Consider the following 14,831-nt stretch of genomic DNA (forward strand, 5'->3'; position numbering starts at 1 on the left):
AGGTCAGATCAACAAGGTATTGTTAGACCCTGTGGTCACGGAGTTGACATTATGAGGAGGGTTGGTATGCAGCATCTAGATTATGACACACAGGTAGATACAAAAGAGGACGTTATAAATAATAAATGTACAGAAAATACAGAGAGCATCAGGGATATGGGAGGAGAAAAGCAGGGACCTGAGGCCCCCAAGTTCCTTCCCTCATTTCCCCTCATCCTTTGCTGAGCACTAAGTGTGCTGTGGTGTAGTAGAAAAAGCCTGGGAGAGTAACAGAGGCTGAACAAGGAGCTTTCTTCTCCCTAACTCTGACCCCCTCCAAACACACATAGGTACCCCATTGGATGGTTGTGAGATCTGAAGGGGTTAGTCTATGAGAAGCACTATAGAAATGCTGTCTGCTCTTATTTTAGGAAAAGGAAGGAAACTAAGAACTAGGAGCAACCTAGGGGAACATTCAGCCTAGGTTTGTTTTGTTTTGTTTTTTAGGACACCTATTGAGATAAGTAGTCTTGAGGAAATAATAGCACAATCATAACTAATGCTATATGCCCAGTACTGTGATAAGCACATTTTACAAATATTATCTCATTTGATCCTCACAACAACCCTGAGGAGTAGGTGCTATTGTTATCCCCATTTTACAGTTGAGGAAACTGAGGCAGGCAGAGGTTAAGTGTCTTGCTCAGAGTCACATAGCTAGGAAGTTTATGAGGCTAGATGTGAACTTAGGTCTTGCTAACCTGAGGCCTTGAACTCTATCTGCTGCACCACCTAGCTAACTCTGAAATAGGTCTGTTGGGTCGAAAGGAAGTGGAAATAGGTTGAAAACGATGAACAAGAACCATCGGATAAAAGGGTATTATTTATAAGTCACCACTGGTACAGATAGAGGAAGATCAAAGGATCATAGCTTTATAATTGGAAGAGTCCGTCTAGTTCATTTCCTTCATTTTACAATTGAGGAAACTGAGGCCCAGAGAGTTTCAATGACACAGATAGAAAGGGAGAAGAATATGGATGTCAATCCAAGTTCTTTGACTTCAAATCCAATGACCTTTACACTGCAAAATCAGGTTATTTAGATTGGTCAGTTAAATGCATTTATGAAGTGCTGTTTATGACTTAGACACTTTAATGCTGGGGAGGCAAAGAAAGGCAAAAACTGTCCACTTGAGCACATTATTAATGGGTGAGACAACGTGGAAAATTACTAGGTGCATACCAGATATGGGGGAGGGCTGAGTATATAAGTACTTTGTGTCAGGCACTCTGCTAAGTGCTTTACATATATTATTTCATTTGATCCTCACAACAACCCTAAGGCAGGTGCTCACGTTTCATTTTATAGTTGAAACTGAGGCAACAAGTGACTTGCCTGGGGTCACACAGCAAGTATCTGATGTTAGATTTGAAATCATGCTTTGAATTTCCTGATTCCAGGACTAGTGCTCTAGCCACTCAGCTACTAAAATACAGATTATATGGAAGGTAATTCCAGATGGAAGGTACTAGCAACTGTTGTTGAGGTTGGGAGTAGCAGAAGAAAAAAGCCAGGAAATGCTTCCTATAGAAGATGAGCTTTAGCTAGGAGGTAGAGATGAGTTGGGAAAGCATTCTAGGGATGGAAACTGACCAATCGCAAATTCACAGTGTTGAGAGATGGAACGTCATTATGAAAGGAAACAAGTAGTCCAGTGTAGTTGGTTGGGAATAAAAGTTAGAGAAGTCTAGAAAGATAGGAAGAAGGAGTCAGGCTTTACATGGCTTTAAAAGCTAGAGGATTTTATATGTAATCTCGGAGGTAATAGGAAGCCTGTTGGGATTTTATTGAATAGAGAGATGACATGGTCAGATTTGTGCTGTATAAAATTTACTTTGGCAAATTGAATGGAGAAGAATTGTAGTGGGAAGAGTCTTAAGGCAAGGAGACCACTAAGAAGAATATTGCAATGGTCCATGTGTGTGAAGGGTGATAGAGACTTAAGAAGTGAAGAAAAGAAAGGGATGTGTACAAGAGATGCTTTGAAGGTAGCAGCAAGACTTGACAACAGATTGTATATGAGGGGTGAGTGAGAGTGAGAATTTGAGGATGTTGCTGAAGTTGTAAGTTTGGTCACTGAGAGGATGATGGTGCCCCAGCAGGAAAGTAGGGAAGAGGACAGGATTTGGGGGGAAAGATAGAATTCTGTTTTGGATAAATTGAATTGATAGCCAGTTCAAGGTATGAGTCTTGATGGCATAGAGCAGGCTACAGTGGGGAATGAGAATGGGGGTTCCTCAGGTAAATTACTGACTTTAGAAAGAAGGGCATAAGAAGGTGTAGTGCCAGTGCAATATTCACAACACCAACAGTCACTATAAATATACCGGCATAGTGCTTGGTCACAAAATATAACAGACTCTCCATAGAAAAGACAGAAGCAAAACATTCATTCAGACACCAGAAAACCAAAATCCAACACCAGGAAACTGAATCCATCATAGCAACATAGAAGTTAATGCACCACAACGTAGCAGAGAGCCACACCTAGCCTTTCCACAAACCAACACAAGCCTAATTGTCACAGCAGGTGGTAAACACCAACTTTTACTCACAAGTCTGTCTCCCTCAGAATGCATCCTCTTCTCCCACCATGTCTAGCAGCTCTACTCCACCCTTTGGCAAACTCCTCCCACCACAGGTTCCATGTGATTACATTTACATTCCTGTAACGCTGTCAGTAGACTTTTTGTATTTTGTTAAAAAACAAAACAAAACAAAAACCAAGCCATACCATTTACTAGTAAGTACTTAATAAATGTTATGGCTTGATTATGGAAACATTGGAAACTTTTGGGTGCCAAGTCTATAAATTAGGCTGTTGAGTATATTGATTTTGGAAGACTGGAGTTTGGTTTTTATTTACTTTATTTATTATAGAATTTCTAGAATATAACTTTCAGATTTATTTCTTTGTGGTTAGCATTTAGAATGTGGGGAGTTAATAATGAGGATTATAGGGTATTGTCTTGTTGTTGGAAAGTGGACCACTAGGGGGAAAAGATCCCTTCAATATTGACAAATTCATGTTTTAAAGTGTAGAAAATTTACCCAAATAAGGAGTAAATTTCTGACCAAAATTACTCGTTTTATCATTTTTTATCTCGATTCAAAATCAGACTGTATTGATTTTTTTTGGTTGTTCTTGCATGACTTATATGTCCTAATTTCTCACTCCCCTTGCCCTCTCAGAATCCATTTTTTATAACTTTAACAATAGGATTGTGTCCATCTTAAAATAGATTTAGCCCATTGATATATTGTACATATTGAAAGTATAAGAAAATAAAAGTGACTTTTTTTTTTTAAGCAATTGGGGTTAAGTAACTTGCTCAAGGTTACAAGGCCTGTTATTTCTGGGTGTGGTGCTAAGTATCTGAGCCTGGATTTGATCCCCAGGTCATGTTGACTCTTGGGCCAGTGCTCTTACTCACTGCACCACCTGGCTGCCCCTAAGAAATTGGGATTAAGTAACTTGCTCAAGTTTACATGGCTAGTTGTTTCTGGGTGGGTGCTAAGTGTCTGAGCCTGGATTCAATCCCCAGGTCATCCCTACTCTGGGGCTGGTGCTCTTACTCGCTGTGCTACCTGGCCACCCCAAGTGACTTTTTTTTTAAAATTACAAAAAATAAGAAATATTTATCAATCAAGTCTACTATCAGCCTTCCATAACTATAGTCCCCTATTTCTGCAAAGGAGGGAAGATAGTTCAATCCTTTATTTGTTCTTTGGTGCCTGTATTCTTGATATAGTTTCTGACCAGTCTGTTTTGTTTCTTTTCTACTTTTATTGTTGTAGTCTGTTCCCATTGTAGCTTAGTACCTGCCACATAGTGAGGACTTTAATTATGTAATGTGTTTTGCTGTGTATTTTTCATAGTCCTCTAGTGAAATGATAATCTTTTTTTTTTTTTAATTAAAAAATTATTAAACACCAAGGGAGAAGCATGTTGGTGGGGAGGTCACAAGGCCAACACCAGCTACTTTTAAAGACAGTTTTCCTAATAAGTTTATTTCCTATATTTCCTAATAAATGTATAATAATAAAAATCTAATAGATCTAGGTCTCCAAAAGAGGATGGTTCATTGTGTCTCAGCTCCTCTCTAAATATTGTGATTGACTCACCCTTCAAATAAGGAGATGAATTAGTTTGGTTGCTATCTCATTCTGAGGAGATGGGATTAGCCCTAAGGAATTGGAATTAGAAGATCTGGGACTGCCCTCTCCCTCAGGACCACTCCCCGCCCCAAGTCCTTTCCTGCTGACAGGCTGCACATCTACCAAATCAAATACAGTTAAAACATGAAGTCACTTCAGAATGATTCTGTATTGTGACTGATTATACACAATACTCCCCCCTTTTGGTTCTAACCATACTCATGGTGAAGCACTATAATCATCTATATTGTAGAGTGTAATGATAATCTGTTACATTCACTAACCATTGTTTGTCTGGCCAGTCCCTTATCAACATATACCATATCTTTTAACAAATGTAAATCAAGAAACAAACAAAAAAGTTTGCTCTGTGTTCTCTTCTGAGTCTTGACTGTAAAGCTCTATTTTATTTGACTGGTGTATGTATGCATATGTGCATAATGTTACATATATTTATTGCTGTTGTGTAGTCATGTCTTATTCTTTGTGACCCTTTTCGGGATTTTCTTGGCAAAGTTACTTGAATGCTTCACTATTTCCTTCTTTAGCTCATTTTACAGATGAGGAAACTGAGGCAAACAGGTTAATTGAATGCTCAGGGTCATGCAGGCACTAGTAAATGTCTGAGGCCAGATTTGAATTCATGAAGATGAGTCTTCCTGACTTTAGTCAAGACACTCTTCTCCGCTGTGCCACTTAACTGCCCCTCCACCTACACATACATACATATATTTCATATATACACATATGTATATATATCTGTATGTATGTATATAAATATACATTTTATATTATGGATACAAGGACATTTTTGAAAATCCATGCCAAATGATTCAAAGCAAGACCAGCTTTGAGTCAGGAAGACCTGAGTTCAAATACTGCCCTGAGTAAAAAATTAGCTATATGACATTAGGCTTAAGCATTTTAGGTCTCTGTGCCTCTAGGTAGCACTACAAGACTATAAATTGCAGAGAAAATGTTCTGCATGATACAGCAAATTCTATACCAGGAGCTCCCTTTGCTGATAAAATCAGAAGTTGACGCAAAAAATATATTTTTTTGGTAATGTAATGTCAGCTATTTCTGTTGTTTTTATGCCTTTATATCCAGTGAGATTCATGTCTCTATCCTTCCATAAATCGTCTGAAGCAACTCTATCCCAAACCTAGGAACACTTCCCAATGGACCTTTTAATGTTTCATGGATATAAGCCTAATGCTTGAGCTGTTCATCTGTTAGCCTGTCCTTTCACTAGATGACAGGTCCTATTTCCTTTTCCAGTTACACTTGTCATGGATGAAGTCTTTTATGCCCCTCCTTGTGTACAAATTGAGATTTGTGATTTTTCTTTTTAACAGCCTACTTATATCTACCATCTCTATTGCCCTTTCAGGCATTTGTTGGCAATTATGATTTTTGAGAAATTATGGTACTTCTGTGATCCTCAGCCATGTAGTTTTATCTTTATGAGGCTATAATATTCCATTACAAAAATATACGTCAGCTTTATTTGGCTGTTCTGCAATTGCTTAATATATAGGTTGTGTCTAGATTTTTGCTAATATAAATAAAAGTTAGTGTTTTTATATAATCCTTTTCCCTTCTAGTGATTTCTCTAGGATACAGTACTATTATTTTTAGTCAATATCGTGACTGTTTTAAAATGTAATTTTTCTAAGAAGCCTAATGATTTTTCTTTCTCTTTTAAAACAGGATCTGGAAATTGTATATTCCTATTTACATGGAATGGAAGCTTTGTCTAACTTGAGGGAGCATCAACTTAGGTATGTCATTTTAAGATTAATTTATTATCATAATGTATGATCACAGTAAAACAAGAAGATAAAATTATCAGTCTGTCAGTATACTTATATTAGGTACCTACTGTTTTGTTTGCTAAGCTCTGTGCTAAAGTGCTGCATACACACACACACACATACTCACACCCATGTGTATGCGCACACACATCATATATTCCTTAAAACCTGATTTAAATACAATTATTCCTACAGAAAAATATAAGCACTAAATTTAAACATTTTAAACCATTACCATATTTAAGTTTTCAGATAGAACTGGAGAGGATAGGGAAAGTTTTTTGGAGTATTTGCTATTTTGGTATTGAAGTGATAGTATTAAGAAAAATTAATAATTTAAATTTAACCAATGCTATAAGGTTTTCAAAGTGATCTTCCCACATCTTTCATTGTAGCTGCTTTCTTTTCTATAGGTCTCTTTGATTCAGTTAGTACCTTGCCTGAAAATAATAGAAGTATATCAGCCCTTTCTCCTTTGCATTGTTCAATATTTAGTTATACAGATACTTTCAGAAATTATCTATGGGGTTATCTTTTTCCTTGATTGTTAAGTGTTGATAATTTAAAATACTTCTGTCTTTTAAAAATTGTCAAGTTAATAAGCATTTGTTGCTTATTACATGCTTAGTCTGTGTCAGGCATATTGCTAAGTATTTGGGATACAAAGGAAGGCAAAAGTCAGTCTCTGTCTTCAAGGGGTTCACATTCTAATAGTATAGAAAGGCAGCATATGAAGAATTGTCCATATGAGAAATTTATGGGAAAATCTAGAAGTAATCTCAGAGGGGGGGGTTTCGCTTTGATAGATAAAATCTGCAGAATGAGGGGACTGGACTAGAAGATTTCCCAAAGTCCTGTCCAAATCTAAAATCCTATATCTCTAAGTTCATTTGTTGGGTTTAATTAATAATGGCCTTGAATCAGGGTTTCAAACATGAAAATGTTTCTCAAGGTCGTTGTACTTGAATTTACAAGTCCGAGTTTTGTAACTCTGTAAGTTGAGTGCAATCTTAAATGTTGCAATAGATCCTCTCTCTCTACTTCTCTCCTCTTCCCCCCTTGCCCACTCCCGTCCACCCAATATTGGAATAAAAGTGAAAAAAAGACAAGAATTGTGACTTAGCTGATACCTTGAGGTTTAGCCACAATGAGCTTTGCCTCACTGAGAGATATCTATGAGGTCCCAAACTGGAAGCCCCTCAGTGTCCTCTTCACATTCATAGATTTTTACATGCCCCAGAATTATTTTTGGAGTCCCATGGGTGAAAAATTCCAGCAAATAGTCCCAGTGGTACAGTTTATTTGTCATTCTGTCAACTGAAATAATTTATTTACTTGTACTTATGGAAATCTAAAGTTCAATACTTAATCATGAGATTACATGAAGGACTACAAAATCCCAATGTGCCTCATGAAAAAAAAATTCATTTTGTACTGAACTTGTAATTTGATTGGTGTAGGGAGCACTCAATGGGGAGACTACTAAAAAAAGATCTGTATTAGCTTTCCTAATTTTAATTTGTCTTTAAAGAATGGCCTGGGGGCATTTAGAGGCTGAGTGACTAGACTAAGTAATGCAGGCAGTACTTATCAGGAAGAACTTGAATCCAGGCCTTTTTTACTTAGAAGCCATCTCTCTATCCATTATGCCATGCTGCCCTCACATTTAGAATTTTAAAAGTTTATATATACACACACACACACACACACACACACACACACACACACACACATATGTATGTATATATGTGTGTGTGTGTATATAATGTATAACTATAAATATAGTTTTAGTTTGATTTTGACTTAGTGAGTTTGATTTAGTTTGATTTTAGTTATACTTGATTGACTGTGTCAGGAACTGGAATTCAGAAATTGCCTTTTGTGTTTTTTAGTTATATGATCATAGGCAGGTCATCCCTTGAGCCCTCAAGAAGCACTCTAATATTTTATTTTTAAAAAATTATTTTATTCTTACCATAGAATTAAATAGTAAAGTTCTAAAAAGTATGCACAGCATTCAGTCTTTATTCCCGGAGATAGTTCCCACTGCAACAACAAAAGAACAAATCATTAAAGCATGATTTTAATTTCAAAGTGTATTTTAATGTATTCTAATTCTTAGAAAAATGCTGATCATGGATTTAGAGCTAAAAGGTATCTTGGGACTGATTTTGTCCTACGTTTATATTCATATATCTCTTTGTCAGAGTATATGGTAACTTGATTAGATAGAGCATCCCAATCCTTAGCAGTTTACTCTGCCAGACCTTTAAGTAAGGCGATTTATATTTATCTTTTATCAGGGAATTGGACACTGATATCAAGAAAACTGTGATTACCTAAGTATCAGATGATACCTAAATGCTATATCCAGATAAACTGGATATGTAAGATCCAATGACATTTTTTTTAACAGTATCAGAATATAATTAATTTATTGATAGACTTCATTCCCTCATGCATAAACTGAGGTGTGTGTTATTTATGTATTGTTTCTCTCACACTTTAATAAATATGCCACATAGCTAGTTGAAGTAGAATATACCTGTAATCCCCATTACTGGGGGGAATGGATGCTGTTGGCCCTTGAGTTGCAGAAGGGCCAAAACCATTTGCGTATTTTTTTCACTAATATGGTAAGACCCTGAGAGTGGGCAGGGTGGCCTAAAGCAGGGTGAATTGGCCCCAGGTTGGAAATGGAGCAGATCAAAGCTTCTATTCTGATCAGAAGTGGAATTGGACCATAAATAGCTGCTGTATTTTCAGCTTGGGCAAGATAGTTCTCGGTATTCTATCTTTCCACTCCCTCCCTCAAAGCAACCAAACATGCCAACTATAAAACTAGTCATTGTTCCTTATTAAAAATTTATTTTTCTGTGTATTTTCCCCTTACACTTCAAAGACCAATTAACTTACGAGCACACTTCATGTTTAGTTTTTAATTGAAAAAGTATCAAGAGAATTGTCTTTCTGAAATGAAATTTTTAATAAAAATAATTAAAATTAATGTAGCTTGTAGATGAGTTATCTAAAGATGCAATAAAGTTTAACTGGGGAAAGCAAAACTCTTGGGAATTAGGAACACTATTCAACAACAAAAAAAAATTTTTTTTTTTAGAGGCGGCTAGGTGGCGCAGTGAATAGAGTACTGGCCTTGGAGTCAGGAGGACCTGAGTTCAAATTTGGCCTCAGATGCCTAACACTTACTAGCTGTGTGACCTTGGACAAGTCACTTAACTCCAGTTACCCTGCCTTCCCCCCTCTAAAACACAAAAAAGAAATTTTTTTTTAGAGAGTATATAGTCTACAAAGTATATGTAAATAAAGAAAAAAATAGACTTAGTACTTTTGATGGTTTCTTGCCTGAGTGATTACTTGTGTTAACAATTCCTATGTAATCTTTGTCTTCCTTTGGACACTTTTTATTGCAGACCATGTAATCTAGTTTATATTTTGCATATTTTAACTTGTATTTTTGTGGATATCTATGCTGATTTCTATAGTATACCTAAACCTATACCTAGCAGGTGTAAGTTTATCAGTACCTGTTGTTAGGTATTGGTTAATACTTACTGGTAAGTATTAGTACCTAAACCTATACCTCCTATATCTACATCTGTATTTTTAATATCTGCTGCTAGACAGATAAATGTGTACACACACACACCCAACACACACATACTCATGTACCTCTAGATAACTCATTGGATAGAGCACTGGCCCTGGAGTTAGGAAAACCTCAGTTCAACTGGCTTCAGATACTTGCTAGCTGTGTGACTCTGGGCAATTCACTTAACCTCTTTTTGCCTTAATCCATTGGCAAAGGATATGGCAAATCATTCCAGTATCTTTACCAAGAGAATCCCTTGAACAGTATTGGCATGCTATGGTCCACAGGGTCATAGAGAATTGGATTCTTTTTGAACAACAGCCATATATGTTTATATATGCACATGCTACACCCATGTGTATAATGTGTTTGTATAGAACATAGGAATTTTGTATATTCTGGAAAGACATTTTAATTTAATTTTAATCAGAAGGTAATGTTACTGAAAATTATTTTTAAAAAATGTGTTGTACTTCATTGTCCCTTAGGGGATTTCTTTTAATGCTTGTAGAATAGTGACAGGTTTTCACAGTTTAGTTTGCATAACTTTAAAGTTAATTATTTTCAAGATAATTTTTGTTGTACTGTCTGTACTGACCAATGATTTGATGCTCACACATGGAAAAGGACAAACTTAAGAAGTATAAATAAGCCTGCTATATTTGCGGGAACTATTTTCCAATATTATTTTCTTTAATAAGTTTTTAAAAATTTTAGTTGTAGGCAGAAGATTTCTTTCTAGCTCCTTTTTTTTCCTTCTTGCAGGGCAGTTGGGGTTAAGTGACTTGCCCAAGGTCACACGGCTCATTTTGTGTTAAGTGTCTGAGGCTGGATTTGAACTCAGGTCCTCCTGACTCCAGGGTGGGTGCTCTATTCACTATGCCACCTAGCCGCCCCTCTAACTCTTTTTGATGGACAAATTGGAAGTGGAGATTTTGGTAGTATCTAAGAACTGTCTGGTCTATTTGCCTGTTAAATGATTTCTTGTGCCCTGTCCCCCATCCCTTAGATCATCCACTTCCTTAGATAATAAAAGGCTACTTGATAATACAGTTTATACCTTATTTATCTGGGCATTACTTATTAGAAATATCTTAGCTATCTGTAACCCAGCTTAAAAAAGGTCAGAAAAAAAAGAAAAATAGACCAAAAAAAGGGCCTCAGAATAGTCAACATGTGATAAAATCCATGTACAAAAGGACTCATGCATAGGAGATTCCCATGGACACTTGGTGATGTTAAAATATTTTAAAGATGATTTTTGTTTTTTCATAAATAGTGATTTCCAGGTTTTTGTTATAGAATTTGAAACAGATCTGCTGGAGACATGATAGCCTAGGAGTCTGAAAAAATTGTAAAAGGCCCACTTTTACATGGCATAGTGTTTTGGGGTCGTTTAACAGAAGCAAACTTTCATATTATCCCTTCTCCCTAGATAGAAACAAGCGTTTATTAAACACCTACTATGTGCTAGGCACTGGGTTGACAAATATTATTTCATCTATAGTATATTTGTGAAGGAAAGTTCCCTTTACAGACTCTGACCTTTGAAACCTTTCAAGACCCATCTAAACCAATCAATTTTTTTTGTTGTTGATATACTTTCCTATACTCTCTGTAACCTGAAGTGATCTCTTCCTTACCTTTCAAGTCATTATACTTCATTTGAACCCTTTCTCGTCCCTTATTTTCTGATGGGCAGAAAAAGTATTATCATTTGGGTCTAATGCCTAGAATGGTACCTCATTCATAGGGAGTGCTGCTAATATTGATAGAGCTGAATTGAACTTATGTTGTTTTTTTTAAAGTCAAGAAAGAACATTGTTTTTGTTCAGTTGTTTCAGTCATATCTGACTTTGTGACCCCAATTTGCAGTTTTCTTGGCAAAGATACTGGAATGGTTTTCCATTTTCTTCTCCAGCTCATTTTACAGATGAGGAGCTGAGGCAAACTAGGTTAAGTGACTTGCCCAGGGTCCTATAGTTGTAAGTGTCTGAGGTTGGATTTGAACTCGTGGAAGATGGGTCTTCTTGATTTCAAGCCCAGAGTTCTATGTACTACGATACCTAGATGCCCTAAGAAAGAGCATTAAAGACTTAAAAAAATTTTTTTCTAAGTCCTTTTTCACTTTTCCTTATACATTTGTATTATGGAAAAAGTTATTGTTTAGTGTGTCTTTGGACTAACGGGTATTATAATAGGGAGCTTTCAGTTACTATTTAAAAGTTAGGTCTAAAGTTAACCCCATTGGGAGACCAATGGCACATAGGCATTATTTATTTTTATTTATATTATTAAATTTTAAACTATCAGTGCTGAATTATAAACTTTTATTTCTTCTCTTAGATTTTTAGAATTTTCTCTAGAATTTTGGTAAAACACCTTTTCTTGCTATAGTCATTTAAGTTGTTTATCTTTTCACACATACCATCCCCAATTTTTTGACTTCTTTGGTTCTCTTTGTCTCTGTTACTCAGTTAATAAACATTTATTGAGTATTGTAGCATTGTGACACTGTGCTTTGGACTCAGAGAAAGAGGGAGTACATTTAAATTACAATTAAAACCCCAGGAGTTTGTGCTTCAGTTCAGTCCATAAGTCTAAGTTTCGATTATATAATGATGTTACATAGAAGTATAATAAAGTATTTGGTTTGGTCAGTAAAAAAAAATGGGATGGTGTACAATGCATTAATTGTGTGGTGTAGACTTACGATTATAATAGATTGATGTGCATTGCTGTGGTCAGTGGAAGAATTTATGAAAGTGATGACATTTTGAATGGGATTTGAAGGACAGACAAGATTTAAAAGGTATGAGGAAAAGATATTCTAGGTGAGAGAAACACCATGTGGAGTGATTAAGAATGATTCACTTCACATAGGACAGTGATCATTAGGGGTCCAGTAGGTAACAGAAAGTCATTTTATATTCTTAGATTAGGTAAGTAATGTTTTTATTGAGGCAATTTAGAATGTTAGGAAATACAGTGAAAACTTCTTTATATTTTCATAATTGAGTGCATATATTTGACGGTGCTTTTTCTTTTTTTTTTGAAGAACTCTTAATATGGCAGACAGATTGAGAGAGTGTAGGTGGAAGGGCCAATTAGGGAGCAACTGAAGCACCCCAGTTATAATTTGATGGAGATCCAGATTTAGTGTGCTGGCTGTGGGAGAGGAGAATAAGGGATTAATGTGAAAAACAATTCAAAGCTAGAAATCTGTTATATTTGGTGAATGTTGTTTGAATATAGGAGTTGCAGGAAAGAGGTGAATCTTAAATGCCTTTAGGGTTTTGAGACTGGAAGAACAGTGAGTTGGATTAATAGAAATGGGGAAGTTGGGAACAGAGAAGTTGGTTTTGATGACGAGTTGGATTTGACATCTCTGTCTTGTCTGTCTCTGTCTCTCTTTCTCTACCTCCCTATCTCTCTCTCTAACTAAACACATCCTGGAGACAGTGGGAATCATAGAACTAAATCTACCGTGTTTCCCCGATAATAAGACCTATCCCGAAAATAAGCCCTCCCCTTACTGTGTAAGATTCCTCTAAAATAAGCCCTCCCCCGAAAATAAGCCCTATTGAGATTGCTACTGTAGTGAAGATGATCCCCTGCGCTACATTACGGTACCCTCTGTATGCACCGTACGCACGCCGCGCTCCGAGCTGCATCCAATCAGAGCTGCAGCAGTGAGCGTGTCATCCTATTCTTTATTGAATTCATTATTGAATAAAGGTACATTTTTTTGTTCACATTTACCTGTTTATTAAAATTGCTGTCAATGTTCATTAAAATAAGCCCTCCCCTGAAAATAAGCCCTCTGGTGTTTTTCTGTCCAAAAAAATTAATAAGACAGTGTCTTATTATCGGGGAAACACGGTAGGGGTGAGAGTAGATGTATAGATTGAAGAATGGATGAGAGAATAGATGATGGAGTCCCATCCTATGGATTTCTTTCATTTTAATTTTGATCTTCAATATACACCATTGTGCCTTATGCTTGGCTTTGCACATGGTTGCTGTCTCTTGACATCCTTGGATTTTTATGTCTCCTTGTGCCAAAAGCCCCCAGTCTGAACCACAGCCAAAAGTAACGTTTTGACTCACTGAAAATCAACTAAAATGTTAGTGGTATTGGGAAATGCAAAATGTAATTGTAATGTTGCATGTTTGGGAGAGAATTGATGTGACATTATGGAGCTGCTCCTAGAATTTCCAAGTCTCTGTCCTATATTTAAATATTCACTTCTGTGGGAAAAATAAAGTTTAATTAATGGATATAAATATTTGACTCATTTTGCCATGCTATTTCATTTATACTGTTTGCATGCTATTGGTTTTGGGAAATCTATGGTTTTATCCACATACTTATTAGTAATTAAATTGCTTGTGTATACAGTATTTTGTTTCCAGTTACGACAGTATCTTTTGTTAGCATGCTGGATTTTTTTATTTGCTTTTTATTTAGGTCATACCTCAGGACAGTACCTTGTTAATAACAACTTAATAAATGTTTGTTGAACATTTATTTAGTTTTTCAATGCTTTATTAACTTCTGATTTACATCATCCGTTTCTGCCAGATTTTGTTACAAATTTTCTCCCCATTTCTCCCCCACCCACCGCCCCAAAATAGCAGTCCCATAGGATATCCCCTCTTCAACATTTATTTATTTCTAGTGTTCATTGTATTATTATTAACTTTGTTGTTGAATTGACTTATGCACTTTTGACCTATTCTATATTTACAGAGGAAAGGACGATTTTCTAGGGGAAAAAAAAAGTAATCACATATTTAGAGAAAAGTCTTTCTCCAGTAGAATAGAATTATGTGTGAGAGATCATGTCTCCTCTTTTACATTGAATATGTTTAGAAAAAATTGTTTTATTGGGACTTAGTATACTAATACTTTTGATAACTGTAATGGTGATTAATGCCACAAACATTTATTGAATGTCTTTTATGTCTGCAAGGTAACACTTTCTGAACTTTGCTTTTTTTTTTTTTAATAGAAAGGTGCACACAATTTTTATCCTGATAAGCAACAAGATAAAGTTGACATCTAATAGTTATATTTCTTTTGCTGGAAGTTGTTATATATGCTGATTTTGTTGTTTATTTCAGAATTTATTTCACCAAGTACTGATACCATTTCTTCCTTCCTTCCTTCCTTCCTTCCTTCCTTCCTTCCTTCCTTCCTTCC

At 35.9% G+C, this 14,831-nt stretch overlaps 1 protein-coding gene across 6 annotated transcripts in view; it reads left to right on the forward strand.

The window, feature by feature from the left end:
• The window catches only part of RAPGEF2 (Rap guanine nucleotide exchange factor 2), a 340,634-nt gene that overhangs the window by 123,869 nt on the left and 201,934 nt on the right, over positions 1 to 14,831 (forward strand). For all 6 annotated transcript variants that reach the window (XM_069097396.1, XM_069097409.1, XM_069097405.1 and 3 more), the window contains exon 2: positions 5,912 to 5,982. In XM_069097396.1, the coding sequence (XP_068953497.1) occupies positions 5,912 to 5,982 (71 nt within the window). The remainder of the gene's footprint in view (positions 1 to 5,911; positions 5,983 to 14,831) is intronic.

Source organism: Petaurus breviceps, unplaced genomic scaffold (assembly GCF_028583685.1).
Source record: "Petaurus breviceps papuanus isolate PSGF00001 unplaced genomic scaffold, PetGlider_PUasm1.0 126, whole genome shotgun sequence".
NCBI classification, from domain to species: Eukaryota; Metazoa; Chordata; class Mammalia; order Diprotodontia; family Petauridae; genus Petaurus; species Petaurus breviceps.